This window comes from Barbus barbus (genome assembly GCF_936440315.1).
Source record: "Barbus barbus genome assembly, chromosome: 3".
NCBI classification, from domain to species: Eukaryota; Metazoa; Chordata; class Actinopteri; order Cypriniformes; family Cyprinidae; genus Barbus; species Barbus barbus.
Window position 1 is genome coordinate 13,345,384 of NC_136731.1, and position 22,467 is coordinate 13,367,850.

The 22,467-nt window shown below is 39.2% G+C and overlaps 1 protein-coding gene across 1 annotated transcript; it reads left to right on the plus strand.

Moving 5' to 3' along the window:
• The first annotated feature begins 1,637 nt into the window (after nt 1-1,637).
• On the plus strand, nt 1,638-22,202 carry LOC306846087 (kelch-like protein 24). The gene is made up of 11 exons (XM_079379194.1): nt 1,638-1,742; nt 2,537-2,823; nt 3,589-3,915; nt 4,820-4,963; nt 8,647-8,833; nt 9,237-9,383; nt 12,014-12,142; nt 12,575-12,751; nt 13,730-13,876; nt 13,956-14,121; nt 20,439-22,202. Exons 2-11 carry the CDS (start codon nt 2,554-2,556, stop codon nt 20,608-20,610), a joined length of 1,866 nt encoding a protein of 621 aa, XP_079235320.1. The 5' UTR covers nt 1,638-1,742; nt 2,537-2,553; the 3' UTR covers nt 20,611-22,202.
• The last annotated feature ends 265 nt before the right edge of the window (nt 22,203-22,467 follow it).

Below are 22,467 nucleotides of genomic sequence, written 5' to 3' on the forward strand. Positions count from 1 at the left end.
ATAGTTTCACAAGGAGACTTCACGAGTTCACACTTACATATAATTTGAAGGGGTAAGTTTAATGCGTATTTGGCGTGCTGTCCGGGGGGAGGGCTCCGAGCTCGGAGTTCGGCCCGAACCCAGAGTACTCCCCCCCTATGTAAGTGCTTAGGACTAGAAGCGTGGAGAAGGGGTGGTGGAGGGGTGCTGCAAACTGTCAATGGAATGAGGTGAGACTGCTGAGTGTATATATACCTCTTACCATTGATTGCTGAGTGCTCTCCACTTGTGTTAATTATCTGAACGAGCTCCTCCCGAACTTTGTTAATAAAACATCATTTAATATTCATCTTTGAGGATGTTGAAAAGCTTCTGACCGGCGGAAAAAATTGTTAAATGAATGAATTAGATTATGAAGAGTGACGATTTGTAGATGGTGCTTTTCCTTTAATACATACCTTACGCAATCTATTTTTCAGTTACTTTTTAAAAGTGGTGGGGACAATATCGAGCCTGGTAAAAAGTGGTGGGGACATGTCCCACCCGTCCCACCCGTAAATTACGCCTATGATTATAATGCAATATATAATGCATGTTATTAATATGCAAAAGAGCGTGCTGGTACCGAGCCAGAACATCTCATTTTTTAGGAGTGGAGCTGAATTCAATCAATATGCGAGCGCGTCTGTCGGAGGAGCATTCACTAAAACTGATCAGCTCTCTCGCAGTCTTAGGTTAGGGCGCTCTCCTCCGCTGAAATGCTTTAAGAGGATGCTCGGCCAGATGGCTGCCGCCTCGACAGTGTGCAAACTAGGGCTCCTACATATGCAACTGCTTCAGCTCTGGCTAAAGGGCTGGGTGCCACAGAGCGCATGGCGCACGGACACCTTGCGCATCAAAGGGATGCACGACTGCTTGCATGCACTGACCCCATGGTGCAATATGACTCTGTATCGCCGGGGTGTTCGATCAGGAGAAAGACTGTTACGACAGATGCATCGAGCACGGGCTGGGGAGCCGTATGCGATGGCAGACAGCCTTCGGGACGCTGTCTGAAACGGAGAAGTTGTGGCATATAAACTGTCTGGAGCTCAGTGTAGCCTACACCTAGACATTATCCACCGTCACGTTCAATTTCTTGAATGCTCCTGCTAAATACACCTATTGTAGTCTACCTGAAAATAAAACACTGTTTATTTTATTTGTATATTATATGTATATTTGTAATCTTTGTTCTCACTTTTTAATGACAAAGATATAATAATGACAAAGATTTTTATCTTCACACACTTTGGCCTAAATATCCACAATACTTTTTTATATTTTGTTACCTTGAACGGCTTTGTCTTTATAATAGGGAAATGTGTTTGCCTGTAATGCTCAAACAACTTGAAAAATAGAAAAGCCAACATGAGAAAGAATCGTGACCAAATTGAGAATCATATTTAAAAAAAAACAAAATTGTGATATTTTGCCATATCGCCCACCCGTAGCCTAGGGGGATGAAAACTGTCACCCACACCCCTACCCCCACCCCCAATTTAAAGGGGTGACATAATTAATGACATTTTTTATTTTTGGGAGAACTATCCCTTTAACTGTTTAAAACCGTCTTCCTCCAGACCGATGGGTGGCGCTGATGGTCATTTCTGCGCCTCAGTCTGTTTTTAAAGAAGAAGACATGGCGTCACGACTCTTCATAAACAGCTGCAGGTGAAGATATGAAGGATTTGGGCTGCGATATCAACACAGACATGTTTTGGGTAAGATTACACTGCTGTCGCTCTCGGATGTGTGTCGTTACCGCTTCTGTTGACTCCGGCTCTATTGTCATTCACTATTCGTGTGGATTATTACTAACTGCATTAAACAGTCAACTCCTCCCTTAACCTTACGTGTTTTATTTTATTATAGCCTACAGCGTTTGAATATCTTCTAATCTTTATATTTACACTACACCGACATAATTGTATCCCTTTATGGTGTCGTAAGAATAAACCTAAATAACAGGGAAGATTTAAACTGAACTGGATTCACATTTGAATGCATTTGACAGGTTTTTTTTTTATGCATGTTTATTTATTTGATCTTTTTTAAGTTTTTTCTCTCGACATTAATGTCTAATATTATACTTGTTCTCGTTGTTATAGAGTATATTGGAAAAGTTACACGTATTTTCTATTATTTATATTAGAATGTTTAATTATTATTAAAATATGTAGAATTTGTTACAATTTATTGTCATATGTTTTCTTTTAAACGTACTATTTGTATTCGTGTTTTCCTTGAATAGTTAAAAAAAAATGGTCTAAGAGTTTTTCTATTTAACATTATGATAATGCTATTTAACATGATGAGTTAACATTAGGATAAAAAAAGAAAATAAAAACAATTTATGTATTTACAAACATTCCATTCAGTCTTTCAAATGATAGGCTATGATGTGAAAAAAAACTACATGCATGTTTTTATTACACAAATTAGACACTGCTGTTTAAAAGAGTTTTATATGACACTTTATATGAAGCTTTATGAGCTCCTCTATTGTTTTTTTCAGCCTAATTGAGTATTGAGATGGAAATTATGGCTGTGAATCTGCTGGCCACCTCTCCGTCCACCTCCACGCTCCCTCCGTCTCCCTGTGTGGAGGACCCCGGTTTCCCCTTGTCCTCTCTGGACAGTGAAGACTATGTGTTTGTAGAAGCGCGGCACCCCAACAAAGTGCTGGAAGGATTGAACAGCTTACGGCTCAATAATGCTTTCTGTGATGTGACTCTGTGCTGCGGAGGGCAGGAGTTTCCCTGTCACCGTATTGTACTGGCCTCCTTCAGCTCTTATTTTCAGGTAATAGTCATTGTTTCTGTGAAAAGGCTGCCTAGTAGGATTAGTTCTTGACCTAAATAATAGCCAGGTGCAAAACTTTATCAGATATTTACATATAATTTTGTTTTCCCAAGTAAAAGTTTAGGTCCATTCCAGAGAATTCGGGTCAGAAAAAAAGGAGCTGTGTCTGTTAAATGAAAATTAAAAGTTAAATTAAGCGAGTCTTTGTTTTAGAACTATTTGTTTAAACCCTGAAAAAAGTGCCCGAAATACCCTTTTATATCAGTGGATGTAATTGAAAATATTACCAAAAATAAATAAACAAATAAAATACATACACTACCAGTCAAAAGTTTTTGAACAGTAAGATTTGTAATATTATTTAAAGACTTTTATTTATTTATTTTATTTAATAGATTTCTATTATTATTATATTCATCAAAGAAAGCAATCAGCAAACCAGAATATTAAAATTAGTAATGATGCTAAAAATTCAGCTTTGAAATCACAGGACTAAAATACAAATTATATTTGTATAATAAATTAATATATTATTAATTTATGAATAATTATAAGTTATTAAAAAATATTATTGTATATTAATCTACAATGCAACAAAACCTAAAAAGCAAATCTGAATTTGAGGTTTCTGCTAATATAGAAGAGTAAAGTTTATATATCTTCCATTATTGTATCTCTTAAATGATTAATATACATTTAAACTGTTCTTCATGGATAAATAACTCCTTAATCAGTGCTTAACATTGTGGTGTTTTGTTGGCGCAGGCCATGTTCTCCACCGACCTGATGGAGTCTCGTCAGGAGAGGGTGGCTATCAATGGAGTGGAGCCCCAGATGATTGGCATGCTGGTGAGCTACGCCTACACGGCCGAGGTGGTGATCTCCAAGGCTAACGTGCAGGCGCTCCTGGCGGCCGCCAATCTTCTGGACGTAATGGCGGTGCGGGAGGCCTGCTGCAGGTTCATGGAGCGACAGATGGATGAGATTAACTGTGTGGGCATTCACTGCTTCGCCGAGGCGCACTCGTGCCGAGAGCTGGAGCGACGCAGCATGGAATACATCCAGCAGCACTTCAGCACCGTTTGCCAACAGGTAAACTCGACCAAAGGAGTGCCACACGTTAGATGAGCTCTTAAAGTGATGCTCAATTAACACAGCATCACTGTGTTATGCTGTGTTAACCCCCCAGCATAACCCCCCCCCCCCCCCAAAAAAGTGTCTAAAATGTTAAATGAAAAAATTAAATGTTAAATTAAATGAGCCTTTGTTCACAAACTATTTATTCAAACCCTGAGACATAAAATTGCCCAAAACACCCTTTTATATTAGTGGATGTAATTAATTTTTTTTTTTTTATAAAATGTATTTTTTGTATACCAAAAAAGTGTAATGCCACAATCGGCTCATTTTCACATATCACAACAGTCTTATACAGTTTAGTTTAATTGTGCAGGGGCATTTTTTACACCTGTATCTTGAATTTGGGGGGCTTTTTGTATATTTTGGTGCCATTATTGCCCTGAGCTGCTGTTATTGTTCTGTTTTCGGTTCCACACATTTCAGAATTTTTTTTTGTTTCTACTGCATAGACAGATACGTCTTTCCATCTTACCAGTTGTTAATTACACCTTTAATGACTAAAAGTGGTGAAAATTTTATATATATATATAAACATCAATTAAAGCACCCTTACCACTGCGTCCTACTGTAATTGTTTGTATTATCAGTGTAAGTATACAAGAACCCTCGCCTAACATTACTAGTGAACTTGAGATAAAAAAGAAATGTAGAAAACAGCATTATTTGTGGAAATTGTCTTTTCAGTTTTAAAAAGATGTGACTATATCGAACCTTGAACAAGGCTGAACCTTGACTTGTTTAATTGTAAGTGGTTGACATCATGAGGATTCTAATTGTCCTTGTTTTTTTTGTTTTTTTTTAGAGTTCATTATGCTATGAATTTATGCCTTCTTTCTCTTCTGTTTCACCTCATCAGGAGGAGTTTCTGTCTCTTTGTGCCGATAAACTGACTGAGATCGTTTCAAGTGACCATCTGAATGTGCCAAAAGAGGAGACGGTGTTTGAGGCGGCCGTTGTCTGGTTGGAGAAGAACCCCTCACGCAGACAGAGCTTTGAGAAGGTCAGTCATAAACCATATTAACATCTTTGTTCACGTCTTCACAGGGTTCCCGCGGGTCCTTAAAAAGTCTTAAATTTACTTGTATCAAATTTAAAGGTGCCATAGAATGAAAAACTGTCTTTACCCTGGCATATTTAAATAATAACAGTTCTGTACATGGAAATGACATACAGTGAGCCTCAAACACCATAGTTTCCTCCTTCATATGTAAATCTCGTGATTAAAAAAGACCACTGAAAAACAGGCGAATCAGAACATAACACCGACTGTGACGCAACAGTCAGGATCACTACGCCCCCAACATTTGCATAAACCCGGCCTTGTTCTAAGCCGGCCGAACCATCAGAAGCTCTGCAGGTATTGTAAATAAACAAGCGCGGACAACAGCGAAAATAACACAATGAATGTTATGTTCCAGGCCGTGCAGGGGGTGTGAAGTGCAGGGATGGGTTGGTGTCTGTATTCAGAAAGGCACAGAAAGCAAATAACGCGAGCCACTAAAGGGACATGGTTAGCTCCTTGCTAGCGGTAGCCTGTTACAGTACATAAGATTTCACTCTCAGTAAGGAGAGATGAGGATGATGGCGAATGACTTACAGATCCTGAGCACCACTGACAAGCATCTGATCTTGTGAAATGTGTGGTAAGTACTGTTGCTCCATAATGTAAACATAGTTTGTGTGATCGCGTCTCTTGAAAGTGAAACTATAACGCGATCGATGGATCGTTCAAAAGCAGTTTCAATGCCTCGCATATTAATAACGGCTCCCTGATGCCCGCGTTTTATATATAGTATAATTACCCGACGATATAACTGCGAGAGAAAGTATTTAAATATATATTTTCCTCCCTGTGCTTCCTTCTTGCTGATGAGCCGTACTGTGAAACAGCCAATCAGAGCAGAGCTCATTATTATTCATGACCCTGCCAAATAAGCCAATAACAGACCGTTTCATTCTAGGGAGAAATCCTAGGGTTGTAAATGGACATGTAAAATCGTTTCTGGAGATTTTGTGCCCTTACCTAAGCCACATACCTTCTGTGTAGATATCAGAGAACAATTTAAAATACTGTATCAAATGCATTCTATGGCACCTTTAAGGTCATAAAAAGTCTTAAATTGGAGGAAAGTCTTAAACCCTAAACATACCCGATTGTAACCCTCTTGAAATATTTAACCTATTTATTTCTATATATATATATATATATATATTTTTTTTTTTTCTCTATTTCTAGTTTTAAATTCAGTTTTCTTGGAAAGAAAGACTTGTGTCTGTGCGAGACTTCTCGTCTGATGTGTGACCCACTTAAAGTGCAGTACACGGTAAAACAATTGCGGTACAAAATAGTGTGATGAGTAGTACTTTTAATAAATGTATTACACAAATACTAATTTACAACATCCAGCAGCACAATGAACTGTTTTGCACAGCTAAATGGAGACTGCCGACTCCCCCTCGAACACTTAAGTTCACGCTAGCTCTTACATTAAAAATAAGATGGAAAGATAAAAAATGAATCGTTTCCATGGATCTAGTTTTTGCATATGTTTATTAGATGTTTGAATCAGGTCTCCTCTGTTGGAATAGAATTGGCTAGATGGCACTGTCCCACAAAAATAGGGTCCTAGAAATGCGGTCCTAGAACTGCAGGACTCTGTATTCTGTACTCTGTAAACCCAGTATTGCAGGAACAACATTGGGTTGTTTTTGTTCAGACCAATGCAGAAATCGATCCATGTTTTTAACCTGCAAACATGCAGAGCTGTGAATGTGAACTGATGGATCGATGAGAAGATAATTAATTATAAAAATCTAAACAGTAAAATGTTTGTTATTTAATTAATATAATTTATTGATGGTAATTGTTTAAATTAAGATAATAATCAATACTTTTACTCATTTTATAAAACTTTGTTTTTGTAAAAGCTTGGATCTGAACTGTAAATCATGCTTTTTACAGTCATTTTACAGTTTAATAGTTTACAATAGACATTGCCCTACCCCGCTCATATTGTGATCCTGCAGCAACCCTGCTTCAAGAAGAAACCCAACCAGTGCTAGTTCTAAGGATCAACTAGACTTCTACTTTTAAGTAATACTTTAACAATTATGTTGCAATCACACTAGACTTTGAGCTCACAAAATTTCTTCAGACAAAATGTTACGTCACACTTCACGGCATCTTTTTTTTAAAACAAATTTAACAGCAAATAATGAGAAATCAAAAATGTGGTAATAAGCTAAACAGGCAGTGATGTAGAAGCAGGTGTTGATCATCTTCTGCAGTACTTTGGGTTTAAGGGTTTGTTCTTGGGACACCAAGTTAGATACTGTAAAGCATGTTAAAAATGGGGCAAGTTGCTGATAAAACAAGTATTTGCATTGCAGTGGTCAGAGACATAATTTGCGTATATACATGGACCAACAAAAAATATTACCACAAGAAATGTACAAATAACAGAATGCATTGTGTAATACAGTTCTCGCATCATATTTAAAGCTTCCAGTGGCAAGTACAATTTAGCTGTTATGTAACGTAGTTGATGTGCTTTATGTATGTATTGATCAATGGTGATATGTGAATAAAGACCTAAATTAAATCTGTTCAGTGTTCATTATATAAACTGTCTCTTCCAAAAAACTTGGATTAAACTGCTCGATACATATGTAATGTAATTAAACATTTTCATTCAGTTTAATGTCTGTCATGGTTGCAGCTAGGATAAAAAGATTTGAATGGTCAAAATAACATTTCCCTTATTTTATTGTGTTACTCCTGGTTAGACACTGTGTTAGCAAGCTCCACGTATTGGTGGTTTTTTGAGTCGTGTTTCTAAGGGAGATTTGCATTATGATCTCAGTTGAGCGGGTGGGCTCCTCTCACGTGTCAGTGATAGAGCTCCAGCAGATGTCTGGGATTAGCCGACTTTATGCGTTTTGATGAACTAAGCCTGTGAAAGGTCACATGCTCTGTACAGGCTATGATTATGAAGAGAACAGTCACTTCACAGGGATGTGCGAGAAACGTAAATCTAGCCCTGATTGGATGGGGTAGGATTGCTGTGTTTACATATTGTTGCTATGCAGTTATTTAAAGACCAGATGTTAATTACATCTCTTGAGAAAAGCTCATTGCATATCTCATTGGAATGTAAATCAATTCTGAATGTACAGGACTGATTTTAAGTTGTATTTAGTAGCGTTTGCCAAGACAAGTGTCATTTTCGCTATTACACAAAATTTGGTTTGAAGGGACAGTTCACTCAAAAATGAAAATTGTTATACTCACCCTCATGTCGCTTCAAAACCATAATACTTTGAAACACTTCATAACACACATAATGTAAGCTGAGAGATTTCTGTCTCTCCATTGAAAGTTCATTCAACCAAAACTTTGATGCTTCAAAAAGTTCATGCACACCGCATGAAAGTAATCCATATGTATTAATGGGATAGGATAAGGATATAAATAGGATAAGTGCATAGTTACTTATTGGCCTGATTATCCAGGCTCTCCATAAAACAAACAAAACTACGATTTACTAAAATAACACGCATTATACTTTTATTTTATTTAATGGAAGTAGATTATTTGTTAATTGAATTTAATAGATCACACTTTTCAGATTGAAACGGTGGAAACAATTGTTTCGGCTGATTTAAGGTTTCTCTCATCACTAGGTTCTGGAGCACATCAGGCTGCCCCTCATCAGTCCGTACTACATTCACGACATCATCGAGACTCTGGATGTTGTGAAGGAATCGCTCAAGTGCCAGAAGCTCATTTCTGAAGCCAAGGACTACTTACTGCTGCAGGACCGCAGAGGAGAGCTGTACAGCCCCCGAGCACGACCTCGACGCGCAACAGGTGACCGCAGTCTCTCGCTAAACCATTCCTGCTTCAACGACTTATACATGCCTTATGGTCACTTTTACACTGTCAACTACATCTGAGCCAATTCCCTTTTAATTGTGTTTTTTTGTCATTTTTATAAGACCGATAGGATGAGCTAAATGAAGTTTGTTACCATGTTACACAAATATTTAATGTGTATATTTACTCATTATTACCTCCCACATTCAGAATAGTCAAAGAAACTTTAACGATAATACCCCTGCTCTGAAATGTAATGTCCAAAGAGATTCATAGCTCTTATATTTGCTCTTGACATTCTCTCAACCAACATGAAGTGAGGTGCATCATCTGGAGAAGGCACCGTGTCTTGATGACTGTAATCATCCAGTGGCTGCTGTGTGTTTGTCTCTGCTAGGCACAGCTGAGGTGATTGTGACCGTAGGAGGAGAGGATGATAAGGTTGTGCTGCGCAGCGTGGAGAGTTTCGATCCCCTCAACAGCCAGTGGAAGAGTCTGGCCTGCCTGCCCTTCGCTGTCAGCAAACACGGCTTAGTCGTGTCTGGTGAGTGTGTTGACATCGTGTGACACTCAACTTCCTGAGTCAGTCGCTCAGTGATGTTTTTAGTTGATAAATAGGGCAAGGCGGTGTATTGTATATTCATTATATATTCATGCATAGATGAACACAAAACAAAAGACTTGGTGATTTAAACTAGTTCAAAGCCAGATGAAACACTGAAGGCTTTTCAGTCTACTTATCGCCATCATTTAACGTGGATTTACTGCAATAATAACACTAACTGCATCATGGTATTATGGCAGGAATGTGGGATATTCATATAGAATTTTTATATTATATTATATTATGAAAGGGGTCATATGATGCGATTTCAAGTTTTCCTTTCTCTTTTGAGTGTTCATGCATAGATGAGATCCCTGAAGTTGCAAAGACTGAAGTCTCAAATCCAAAGAGATATTCTTTATGAAAGTTAAGACTCGATCATGCCCTCCTAAAACGGCTCATTTAAACACGCCCCCACATGTCTACGTCACGGTGTGGGGAGATTTGCAAAACACCGTACAAACGTATAAGGGAAACGTACCTATTAAGCTCACCAAAATCTACATTGAGACATTTTTAGTGCACAATATATTGGTTTCAGTACAAAAAGTTGTTACAAAAAATATTAATCTCACATATAAAAATATTTTATTTTAAATGACCAAAGAATTTCAATTGAGATCGTTACATCATTAAATGCAAAAAGTCCGGCTGTGCTTAGTGTTCCCATTAAGCTCACATCATGTTTTATAAAAATTTCTTTATTATTTTAAATAATGTTTTTTAAAGAATAATTGAAAAATGTTTCATTTGTAGGTACAAAGTCAATACCCCCCCCCCCCCCACACACACACACACACACTAAAATCAAGCAACAGGGCATTCAATTTGATCCGTTATATATGAACAACTATTATTAACAATATCTATGAAATTATACTTTTTCTTATTGATGTCACACTAAAGCTGTGATTTTCATAGTAGTGTACCCTTTAAGCTCACCTTAAAATAATGTGAAACCTTTAAAAATTACAGCACTGTAAAACGACAGACCAGCAATAAACTGTCAATTTATAATGTTATGGATGAAAATGTACAAGCCAGAAGTAATATGTTAGCGTAGCACACAATCTTATACAGCTAGTCAGCTAACTGTGTTCTGTAGCATCTGCGCTATGTTGCTAAAACTATCTTTTGGATCTAATGTAATTATTTCCCACATTCATGTTCCAGGTTATAATACGCAAAAGTCTAAACCTTAATCTCTTAATTTTACAATAAGTAGTGAAACTTACCCAAAATAAAGGCTTAAATATCTAAAAAGTGCATATTTAAGGGGCTCCTCTTTTGATGAAAGTTTTTAGACGCTTTCAAAATGGCCGCCAGACAGTGTGAACATATGCAATGATCTGATTGACTTGAAATTACAGGAGGTATGTTGCAACAAACACATCAATTGGTTAAGATATCAAGTAGGATAATAAATTATTTATTTTTATAATCTGAGCTCAAAAATTAAAGTGTTCTTAATGGGTACCTGAGCTTAATGGGTACGTTTACCCTACGCAATGAAAGAAGGTGGAACTATTATTCTCGCTGTAGTATTGTTGCCGCCGGAGACGCTGTTTCGTTGTGAAAGAGAAAGTACTTTGTTTGGGCTTCCAAAAGAGGACACAACTAGAAATCAGTGGTTAAAGGAACACTCCACTTTTTTTGGAACTAGGCTCATTTTACAACTCCCTAAGAGATAAACAGTTGAGTTTTACCGTTTTTGAATCCATTCAGCCGATCTCCGGGTCTGGCGGTAGCACTTTTAGCGTAGCTTAGCATAGATCATTGAATCGGATTAGACCATTAGCATCTTGCTCAAAAATGACCAAAGAGTTTTGATATTTTACCTATTTAAAGCTTGACTCTCTTGTAATTACATCATGCACTAAGACCGACGGGAAATGAAAAGCTGTGATTTTCTAGGCTGATATGGCTAGCAACTATACTCTCGTTCCAGCGTAATAATCATGGAAATTTGCTGCCGTACCATGAGTGCAGCAGGCGCAGTGATGTTACGCAGCGCCTGAAAGTAGTCCCCAGCTATATCATAACTAGTTACCTAGCTGGGGACTACTTTCAGGCGCTGTGTAATATCACTGCGCCTGCTCCATTTGCTTGATCAGAAATACAGTAAAACTCTGAAATATTACTATAATTTAAAATATCTTTTTTTTTTTATTTAAATATATTTTAAACTGTAATTTATTCCTGTAATCAAATCCAAATTTTCAGCATCATTACAGTCTTCAGTGTCACACGACCCTTCAGAAATCATTCTAATATGATGATTTGCTGCCCAAAAAACAGTTCTTATTATTACCAATGTTGAAATCAGACGTGCTGCTTAATATTTTTGTAACAGTGGTACATTTTTTTTCAGGATACTTTGAATAAAAAGTTCAAAAGAACAGCATTTATTAGAAAAACACATTTTTAGTGTTATTAAAACAAACAAAAAAATCTTATTGACCCCAAACTTTTGACCAGTTGAGTAAATGAGTTGTTTATCAAGCCTTTAAATGCCAGTGGTCAGAAATGACATGTTTTTCTTGGTCTGAATTGCATTTGTGTTTATTCAGGCTCCATGCTGTATTTGGCTGGTGGTGAGTTTCCAGATGGCTCGGCCAGTAGAGAGATGTGGCGCTATGACCCGTGTTTTGACTCCTGGTCCGAGATGGCACCCATGAACGTGGCTAGATCAGAATTAGGTAATGGCCACCAAATTTGTACAAACGTTTACAAAAGAGCACGTGTTTTATGCTGCGTTCCATTCAGCTCTAAAAGATGGGTTTCCAAAAAGTGTCAGTTATATAATGAGAACTTTTTAGTAAACGTTTCCAGCTACCTGGTAACTGATCTCCTCTGTTCAAACACCTTTTGAACAATTCTCTTCAAATTAGTTGCAAGGAAATGTTTTTTGTTTCCTGTAAAACACCTGCAGAGCTAATGGTAGCATTGCCAATTTTTTTTATTTTCACATTTTCCAAATATCAGAAAATTGAATGCTTTCATGGTCAGAAATTGGCGGAATTAAGTTGGACTATCCCACATCCAACTTGTGATGGAATGCAGCATTTCAGCGCACCCTATTGTTTCAAAAATGAAAATAAACAAGAATCTACAAGAGCGTTGTTTTTCAGGGTTGGTGATGCTGGATGGATATGTGTTTGCTGTGGGCGGCTGGGAAGGCCGCTCTCGTCTGGACTCTGTTGAGTGTTATAATCCACAGACAAACACGTGGCAGTTTATGGAATCGGTCAAGATGGCAGTCACCAGTCCGGCTGTGGTGGCGCTGGATGGATTACTCTATGTGACAGGTAGCAGGTTTACTCCAGACTCTGTTGTAGAACGTTTAATTCCAGAATATTCCAGGTTAGATACACCTGTATGGACAGCATGTGACCTGATGTTGTTTACCACAGAAAATAATGTCAATATAGACTATAAATGTCTGGAATGCGCTCTGGTTACACTGCCAGTCAATGCTAGTAGAGCAAAAATAACATGTTCTTAAATAGAATACATATCTGAATGATTGACAAGAACAACCTATATATTTTTCTTACTCATTTTGGGATGCCGATTAGAAAAATGGTGCCCGTTTTATGTCACACTTTCTTACAAAATATTAACATTTCGCAGATTTTTTTTATTTTCTATCAGCAGTCATTTGTACGGTGAAAAAGTCTTGTATTTTCCCTTTATCACCAGAAAAACTACACAAAGACAAGATTCCTATCTTCCTCTGAGCCTGGTGACAAATATTTGTTCAATTATCAGCTGATTTTCACATGTATGAATGATTGTCAAGACATTTTTATGCCTAATTCTGATTTCAAGATTAGAATAATGGCCTGTGACCGAAGAAAATATATAGCCTGCGTTTTACTGCTGCATACGTGGGTGTTTGCTTTCAATACACCACAGAAAATTACAGATTTTGAGAGTTTATTTATAGACTTGTTTGTCAAGTTCTTTGACATTAAATTATTTGAACATATCTTTCCACTCCTCTGCCAATTAAAAGTTATACACTCTAAATACTTATTTTTGTTATTCAAACGAAAACTTTTGGCATTAGATTAGTCTGTTTTTTGATAAGTGCATTAAAGCTGATACATAGTATATATAAGTTGAAAAATGTCATTCTTATTTTGTGAAAATACATGATAGAACGTTTTTACTGATATTTTTGAACTCGCCATCTCATTAGGAAATATTTGTTAATATTTTGCAGAAATAGTTTTTTTTTTTTTTTTTTAAGTGCTGTGTAATATTCCCTTTTGAAACCACAGGAGGTGCTGTTTTAGAAGATGGTGACGGCACAAACTTGGCGCAAGCGTACAACCCTAAAACATGTGTGTGGACCGAGGTGGCTCCCATGCAGATCGCCCGCTCTGGATCTGCTGCCTGCATCCTGAAGGGCAAGATATACGTCATCGGTGAATATGGAGGCTTTTATTTAATTATCAGTTTGAGCTTTATCCTGTAGAGCAGTGGATCACAGTTGTTCCTCTCTAGGCGGCTGGCATGCTTCCACAGAGAACACGGATAAGGTGGAGTGCTACGACCCCAAGACCAACAAGTGGACCATGTGTGCTCCCATGAAGGAGAGACGCTATCGACCTGGCGTGGCGGTGGTGGACGGAAAGATTTATGTTTTAGGAGGAGAGGAGGGATGGGACAGGTGAGAGACACTAGGGCCTTATTAAATCCGTTTTTTTTTCCCCCAAAATCATTTTTAATTTTAATTTTTCACTAATTCTGTTACATATTTGCATAATGCCCATCTACTGGCTGCTTTGGCCCGTCCTCAAAGAACTTTTCTAGGTTGAGCTCTTATTTTCAGACTCGGGCTCACACTGGTACAACAATACCAATGTCATAGTTTAGGGATGCACGATATTATCGGACTGATTTCGGAATCGGCCGATAATGGCTTTGAATGTAAATATCGGCATCGGTCTGATATGCAAAATTATGCCGATATGTCTTGCCGATAAGAGGAATACATTAACTCACATGTGCTCAGGGTGTGCTAGTGATTAGATCACGTCAGCAGTGTGGCTCAGACTGTGTTTCTGATTAAGTAAAGCAGTAATTGATGTCATAAAATGAGAGTATGTTTTGATTTAATGGTCAGAAGCTATAACTCAAAATGAAAAAAAAAAAATCACAAACATGACACTTGTAAATGAAATAATTTTATATATACTGATTTATTCAAGAAGTCGTGGCATAATGGGAAGTCGTGGCCTAATGGTTAGAGAGTCAGACTCGTAATCCAAAGGTTGCGGGTTCGAGTCTCGGGCCGGCAGGGATTGTAGGTGGGGGGAGTGAATGTACAGCGCTCTCTCCACCCTCAATACCACGACTGAGGTGCCCTTGAGCAAGGTACCGAACCCCCAACTGCTCCCCGGGCGCCGCAGCATAAATGGCTGCCCACTGCTCCGGGTGTGTGTTCACTGCTGTGTGTGTGTGTGTGCACGTTGGATGGGTTAAATGCAGAGCACGAATTCCGAGTATTCCTGTGTGTGTGTGTTCACTGCTGTGTGTGTGTGTTCACTGCTGTGTGTGTGTGTTCACTGCTGTGTGTGTGTGTTCACTGCTGTGTGTGTGTGTGTGTTCACTGCTGTGTGTGTGTGTGTGTTCACTGCTGTGTGTGTGTGTGTGTTCACTGCTGTGTGTGTGTGTGTGTTCACTGCTGTGTGTGTGTGTGTGTTCACTGCTGTGTGTGTGTTAACTGCTGTGTGTGTGTGTGTGTGTGTGTGTGTTCACTGCTGTGTGTGTGTGTGTGTGTGTGTTCACTGCTGTGTGTGTGTGTTCACTGCTGTGTGTGTGTGTTCACTGCTGTGTGTGTGTGTTCACTGCTGTGTGTGTGTGTTCACTGCTGTGTGTGTGTGTGTGTGTGTGTTCACTGCTGTGTGTGTGTGTGTGTGTGTGTGTTCACTGCTGTGTGTGTGTGTTCACTGCTGTGTGTGTGTGTGTGTGTGTGTGTGTGTTCACTGCTGTGTGTGTGTGTGTGTGTGTGTGTGTGTTCACTGCTGTGTGTGTGTGTGTGTGTGTTCACTGCTGTGTGTGTGTGTGTGTGTGTGTGTGTGTGTGTTCACTGCTGTGTGTGTGTGTGTTCACTGCTGTGTGTGTGTGTGTGTGTGTGTTCACTGCTGTGTGTGTGTGTGTGTGTGTTCACTGCTGTGTGTGTGTGTGTGTGTGTTCACTGCTGTGTGTGTGTGTGTGTGTGTTCACTGCTGTGTGTGTGTGTGTGTGTGTTCACTGCTGTGTGTGTGTGTGTGTTCACTGCTGTGTGTGTGTGTGTGTTCACTGCTGTGTGTGTGTGTGTGTTCACTGCTGTGTGTGTGTGTGTGTTCACTGCTGTGTGTGTGTGTGTGTTCACTGCTGTGTGTGTGTGTGTGTGTGTTCACTGCTGTGTGTGTGTGTGTGTGTGTTCACTGCTGTGTGTGTGTGTGTTCACTGCTGTGTGTGTGTGTGTGTGTGTTCACTGCTGTGTGTGTGTGTGTGTGTGTGTGTTCACTGCTGTGTGTGTGTGTTCACTGCTGTGTGTGTGTGTGTGTGTGTGTTCACTGCTGTGTGTGTGTGTGTGTGTGTTCACTGCTGTGTGTGTGTGTGTTCACTGCTGTGTGTGTGTGTTCACTGCTGTGTGTGTGTGTGTGTGTGTGTTCACTGCTGTGTGTGTGTGTGTGTGTGTTCACTGCTGTGTGTGTGTGTGTTCACTGCTGTGTGTGTGTGTGTTCACTGCTGTGTGTGTGTGTGTGTGTGTTCACTGCTGTGTGTGTGTGTGTGTGTGTGTTCACTGCTGTGTGTGTGTGTGTGTGTGTGTTCACTGCTGTGTGTGTGTGTGTGTTCACTGCTGTGTGTGTGTGTGTGTGTGTGTGTTCACTGCTGTGTGTGTGTGTGTGTTCACTGCTGTGTGTGTGTGTGTGTTCACTGCTGTGTGTGTGTGTGTGTGTGTGTGTGTTCACTGCTGTGTGTGTGTGTGTGTGTGTTCACTGCTGTGTGTGTGTGTGTGTGTGTTCACTGCTGTGTGTGTGTGTGTGTGTGTGTTCACTGCTGTGTGTGTGTGTGTGTGTTCACTGCTGTGTGTGTGTGTGTGTGTTCACTGCTGTGTGTGTGTGTGTGTGTTCACTGCTGTGTGTGTGTGTGTTCACTGCTGTGTGTGTGTGTGTTCACTGCTGTGTGTGTGTGTGTTCACTGCTGTGTGTGTGTGTGTTCACTGCTGTGTGTGTGTGTGTGTGTGTTCACTGCTGTGTGTGTGTGTGTTCACTGCTGTGTGTGTGTGTGTGTGTGTTCACTGCTGTGTGTGTGTGTGTGTGTGTGTGTGTTCACTGCTGTGTGTGTGTGTGTGTTCACTGCTGTGTGTGTGTGTGTGTGTGTGTGTGTTCACTGCTGTGTGTGTGTGTGTTCACTGCTGTGTGTGTGTGTGTGTGTGTGTGTGTTCACTGCTGTGTGTGTGTGTGTGTGTTCACTGCTGTGTGTGTGTGTGTGTGTGTGTGTGTTCACTGCTGTGTGTGTGTGTGTGTGTTCACTGCTGTGTGTGTGTGTGTGTGTGTGTGTGTGTTCACTGCTGTGTGTGTGTGTGTGTGTTCACTGCTGTGTGTGTGTGTGTTCACTGCTGTGTGTGTGTGTGTTCACTGCTGTGTGTGTGTGTGTGTGTGTGTGTGTTCACTGCTGTGTGTGTGTGTGTGTGTGTGTGTTCACTGCTGTGTGTGTGTGTGTGTGTTCACTGCTGTGTGTGTGTGTGTGTGTTCACTGCTGTGTGTGTGTGTGTTCACTGCTGTGTGTGTGTGTGTTCACTGCTGTGTGTGTGTGTGTTCACTGCTGTGTGTGTGTGTTCACTGCTGTGTGTGTGTGTGTGTGTGTTCACTGCTGTGTGTGTGTGTGTGTGTTCACTGCTGTGTGTGTGTGTGTGTTCACTGCTGTGTGTGTGTGTGTGTGTGTTCACTGCTGTGTGTGTGTGTGTTCACTGCTGTGTGTGTGTGTGTTCACTGCTGTGTGTGTGTGTGTGTGTGTGTTCACTGCTGTGTGTGTGTGTGTGTGTGTGTGTTCACTGCTGTGTGTGTGTGTGTGTGTGTGTGTGTTCACTGCTGTGTGTGTGTGTGCGTGTTCACTGCTGTGTGTGTGTGCGTGTTCACTGCTGTGTGTGTGTGTGTTCGCTGGTGTGTGTGTGTTCACTGCTGTGTGTGTGTGTGTGTGTGTGTGTTCACTGCTGTGTGTGTGTGTTCACTGCTGTGTGTGTGTGTGTGTGTGTGTGTTCACTGCTGTGTGTGTTCACTGCTGTGTGTGTGTGTGTGTGTGTGTGTTCACTGCTGTGTGTGTGTGTGTGTTCACTGCTGTGTGTGTGTGTGTGTGTGTTCACTGCTGTGTGTGTGTGTGTGTGTGTGTGTGTTCACTGCTGTGTGTGTGTGTGTGTTCACTGCTGTGTGTGTGTGTGTGTTCACTGCTGTGTGTGTGTGTGTGTTCACTGCTGTGTGTGTGTGTGTGTTCACTGCTGTGTGTGTGTGTGTGTTCACTGCTGTGTGTGTGTGTGTGTTCACTGCTCTGTGTGTGTGTTCACTGCTGTGTGTGTGCACGTTGGATGGGTTAAATGCAGAGCACGAATTCCGAGTATGGGTCACCATACTTGGCCGTATGCCACTTCACTTTCATTAATGTGTAATGTTTTATTTTTTAAACAAATCATGAGCTCTAAAAGATTTTCAGAATTTTTACAGCTGTTTTGTTTTAGACCATCTACAAATGTTAAATCCTAAAATAGAATGTTAGGGTAACACTATGTCTTTATGGGGAAAAAATGCAGCAATTGATCAAATTGATCAAAGCTTCAATGTACTGTCAAAAAAACGTTATTATTTTTTATTTAATTCTAATAAATAACTTCTCGTTAAAAACTAACCAAAATTAAAAATAATTTTCTTTTAATTTCTGCACAGGAGAGATTTGGTGTTTCCAAACAAAAGGAAATATATCGGCATCGGTATCGGCCAAAATGAGCTGAAAAATATCGGATATCGGCAAAAATCCAATATTGTGCATCCCTACCATAGTTATCATAGCTGTAATACTCTAATACTATGCTGCTCATGAAGTCTTTGCAAACATGATTATGGGAATGGCCGTTACATTTTCAATACATTTTTACATCGAAAACATTGTTTTAGAAGTAAAAGGCTATTTTCTCTTCTGTTTTTAATCCCCCTCATCAGAATGCTCTGTTTGAATAGACATGATGGATTGTAGCATAGACTGTAAAAAAGATGGACGACGCATCTCCACTTCCTTCCACTATAGAAAAGTGAAGCGAATGCATCTCAGTATGGCAGCTGCCATCTTGAGTGAATTACATCTTTTGGAGCCCAAGTCTCCGCATTAGAGATTCGTTTGGAACCAGAGTCCGCGCAGTAGTGTCGTGAGGTGGAGCCGCGGTATCAAATTCCCACCCAAACTTCCACAGACCCAATCAACCATAACGACACACCCCGTTTTTATAGCATCAAATTACAAGCTAAAATCAATCTGATCACAAAAACAAACAATGGAACATATATCAGTGTGATGATAACTACCTTAAATGACCAAAACCATATTTTGGAAAATTGTCTTGAAAGTGTAATTTATTTATTTTTTATTTTGACTGAAGTCCCATTCGTTTACATGGAGAGGGCGGGGTTTATGACCTGTATTACAGCCAGCCACCAGGGGGCGATCAAAGAGCCCGCAGCTTCACTTTTCAGGAGGAGTGAGATACACCCGAATTGTAGACTCAGAAGTAAACGCCCACTGCTGTGATTGGCTAATAGTTGCTTATGTTTGACAGTCTACATCCTTCATAGATGGACGCTGCTGTGATTTAGGTCAAAAACATATTAAAATGCCTAAATACTCAGTACATATCAAATTATCTGTTTAATAGACAATGCAATAGTGATCACATAATAAAAACTTGTTGCGACATGACCAATAGTCTTTTAGTTTCAATCTTTCTGAAAATCCCGTGTCGAATCGTGCCTTGTTTGTAAAGGAATTCACGGTAAAATGAAGTGAACAAAGAATCGAAGTTCTTACTGACGAGGTCTGGTTCGTCATTAAAAATAAAGTTCATCCACTCTTTCCTAATGTTGGGATCAGAAGGAAGGCAATACAAATAATGTTTTTTCCACAACTTGGCACTGAACAGCGTATTATTGTCTTCAGAGCATCTTTATCGTTTGGTTTCTTTGTAGACCTGCATGTTCGCCTCTCTCATAAACACTACATGTGCAAATTGGTGGGGCGGGGCTAAACGGGCAGTGATGTAGAATCGGTGGGTGGGGCTAAACAGGCAGTGATGTAGAAGCAGGTGTTGATCCTCTTCTGTGGAGGCAGTGTTTATCCACACTATAACATCATAAAGTGGCATATTCCACAAGCTGTTGTTTTGGCAGACTGCCTTCAGTATAAGCTGTTAATAGATTAAGAAGAATGTTTTAAGTTCTAAAGACCATGACCCCTTTAATAATATATTGAAAAAGTATGCCTAATTGAATTGATAAAATTGAATTGTTTTCATTTTTTAAAATATTTATATATAATATGTAATATTTAATATTTTTAATATAATTTAAGTAGTTTTAAGTAATACTGCCCTATGAAATGTTTTATTTTCTCAGAAATTCTGTTTTGGGTGCTGCACAACAGTTTAAAACATGGACACCACTCATTCACACAGAGACACGTAGAACATGCTGACTTTATAATCTTTTTGTGGTTTTATATTCCATATCGCAATTAACGATATGGAATATAAATTATATGGAATTTTTTTTTTTTTTTTTAATTCACATTTGCCAAATTTGTGACGTTCCACGTTATACTGTATTTTATATTATGACTGGATTCTGTGTTTTCCACATTGTGGAAGTCATAGGCTCTTACTATACTCAACCTGAGGCCTGCTAGCTATGTCCGCTGTCTATTAAGTGTTTCTGACCGAACTGAATTCCCCTGCAGGTATCACGACACTATAGAGCGGTACTGTGAGGAGTCGGACAGCTGGGAGATCGTCGGAGAAATGCCCACCAGCCGCAGCTGGCTGAGCTGCGTCTCTCTGCAGCTTCGGAAGGACACTCACGCGGCTAGCCACCCCGGCACTGCCTTGGAGACGGAGTTTCCCGTGGACTGAGCGCTCTGGGACTCCACCTGCATCACTGCCGGCCGGGACGGAAGGCCAGGGGCCAGCTTTCAGAGAGCCCCGCTCCACGAGAGCTTTTTAAGGAACGGAAAAGGTCCGACCCAAACACTGGAGGGTCTTCAGAAAATACTTGTCATAAGCTATGCTTTCTCCAGTCTGACCCTCTGCCACGGTGTGAGGCTGGATGGATTGATGATATCTGTGTTGATTGTGAGTCTGTGTGTGTGTGAGCCACCATCCCAGAGTCTCCACAGTATCAGTTCAATGTGATGTTCAAGTGACGTACAGGGTTCCTTCCATGCGCTGAGCACCTCATGATTGTGACTTGTACAAGTACTTTGTTTTCTAACAGTGTTGTAGTGAATTTTGTAATTTTTGTATGGTGATTTTTGTTGTTTTGTATTTATTGTAAGTTTTCTGTAGTATTGAGAGGTTTATGAAGTAACTAGTACAGATACACTGTAACATGACTTTCTTTAAAGGGACAGTTCACCCAAAAATGACAATTCTTTCATCATTTACTTACACTCATACACGACTTGAGGGTTTCTTTTGTTGAACACACAATGATGGTAACCAGTTTGTGGTCCCCATTGGCTTCCATAGTATGGAGAAAAATAAAAATATTATGGAAGACAATGAGGACCAGAAACAGTTTGGTTACCAACGTTCTTCAAATTATCTTCTTTTGTCTTTAACGTATAAATGAAATTGATACAGGTTTGGAATAACTTGAGGGGGAGTAAATGACAGAATTTTCATTCAGGGTGAACTATCCCTTTAAATCCATAATTAGTCTTTTTATATTGTGCACAGTATGTATGTATACCCAAATAACCTACATTTGCCAAAATGTTTAGCATACAACTGAGCACGGTGCGCTGGGTGCTATATCCCACAATGCAATGTGTTCAGCTTGATCGTCCACATTATGAAGAATGTACCTGAATTACAGCTGCAATTTTACCATCTTTCCATGACTCATTATTTGTTTGCTTTTCTAAAAGACTTCTTTAGCGAAGACTGAGTTAAAAAATAAAATAAATGATGAGCAGTTCATGCATATGTATACAATGTGAATCAGATAATGCTAAGTTTATGCTGCTTATAACAATCTGAAATCAGACTGTATAATATTGGTGATGTGATATCAATACTGACACATTCTTTCTACATACATCACTGTTAAGCTCAGTACAATGTTTTTTTAAAGAAAATACTTTTATTCAGCAAGGATGCATTAAATTAATTAAAAGAGACAGTAATGGTGTCACAAAAGATTTGAATTTTAAATAAATGCTGCGGTTTTGAACTTACTATTCATCAAAGAATCCTGAAAAAAATAAAAACAATTCCACAAACATGAAGCAGCGCAACTGTTTTCAACATTGCTGATATTCAGAAATGTTTCTTGAGCAGCAAATCATATTATGATTTCTGAAGGATCATGTGACACTAAAGACTGGGGTAATGATGCTGAAAATTCAGCTTTAACATGAAACCTTCAATTTATAAAATCAAAATTTTAATATTTTACAATTTTATTGTTACTGTATTTTTAATCAAATAAAATAGCCTTGGAGAGCCTAAGAGACTTCTTTCAAAAATGACTGAACAACATTAACAATAGCGTACAATCACTGGTGAAGTTCATAATTATAGTATAATTACTGTATACAAATAGTGATGCAGCACATGCGTATCCTGGAGTTTGCATTTTATTACAAATCTGTACAATGATCGCCATATATATATATATATATATATAAAACTTTATTATTTTAAATGTTCTACCATGTCAAACAAACTTAATTCCCATAATTAAAAAAAATAAATAGAAAAACAGCT

What these genes read in the sequence shown, in the direction of transcription:
- LOC306846087 (XM_079379194.1), top strand. Translation starts at nt 2,554, where the DNA reads ATGGAAATTATGGCTGTGAATCTGCTGGCCACCTCTCCGTCCACCTCC. An exon ending in CGTGGCTAGATCAGAATTAG is followed by an intron (nt 12,143 to 12,574) that starts GTAATGGCCACC and finishes GTTGTTTTTCAG; the next exon opens with GGTTGGTGATGCTGGATGGA. An exon ending in GGGCAAGATATACGTCATCG is followed by an intron (nt 13,877 to 13,955) that starts GTGAATATGGAG and finishes GTTCCTCTCTAG; the next exon opens with GCGGCTGGCATGCTTCCACA.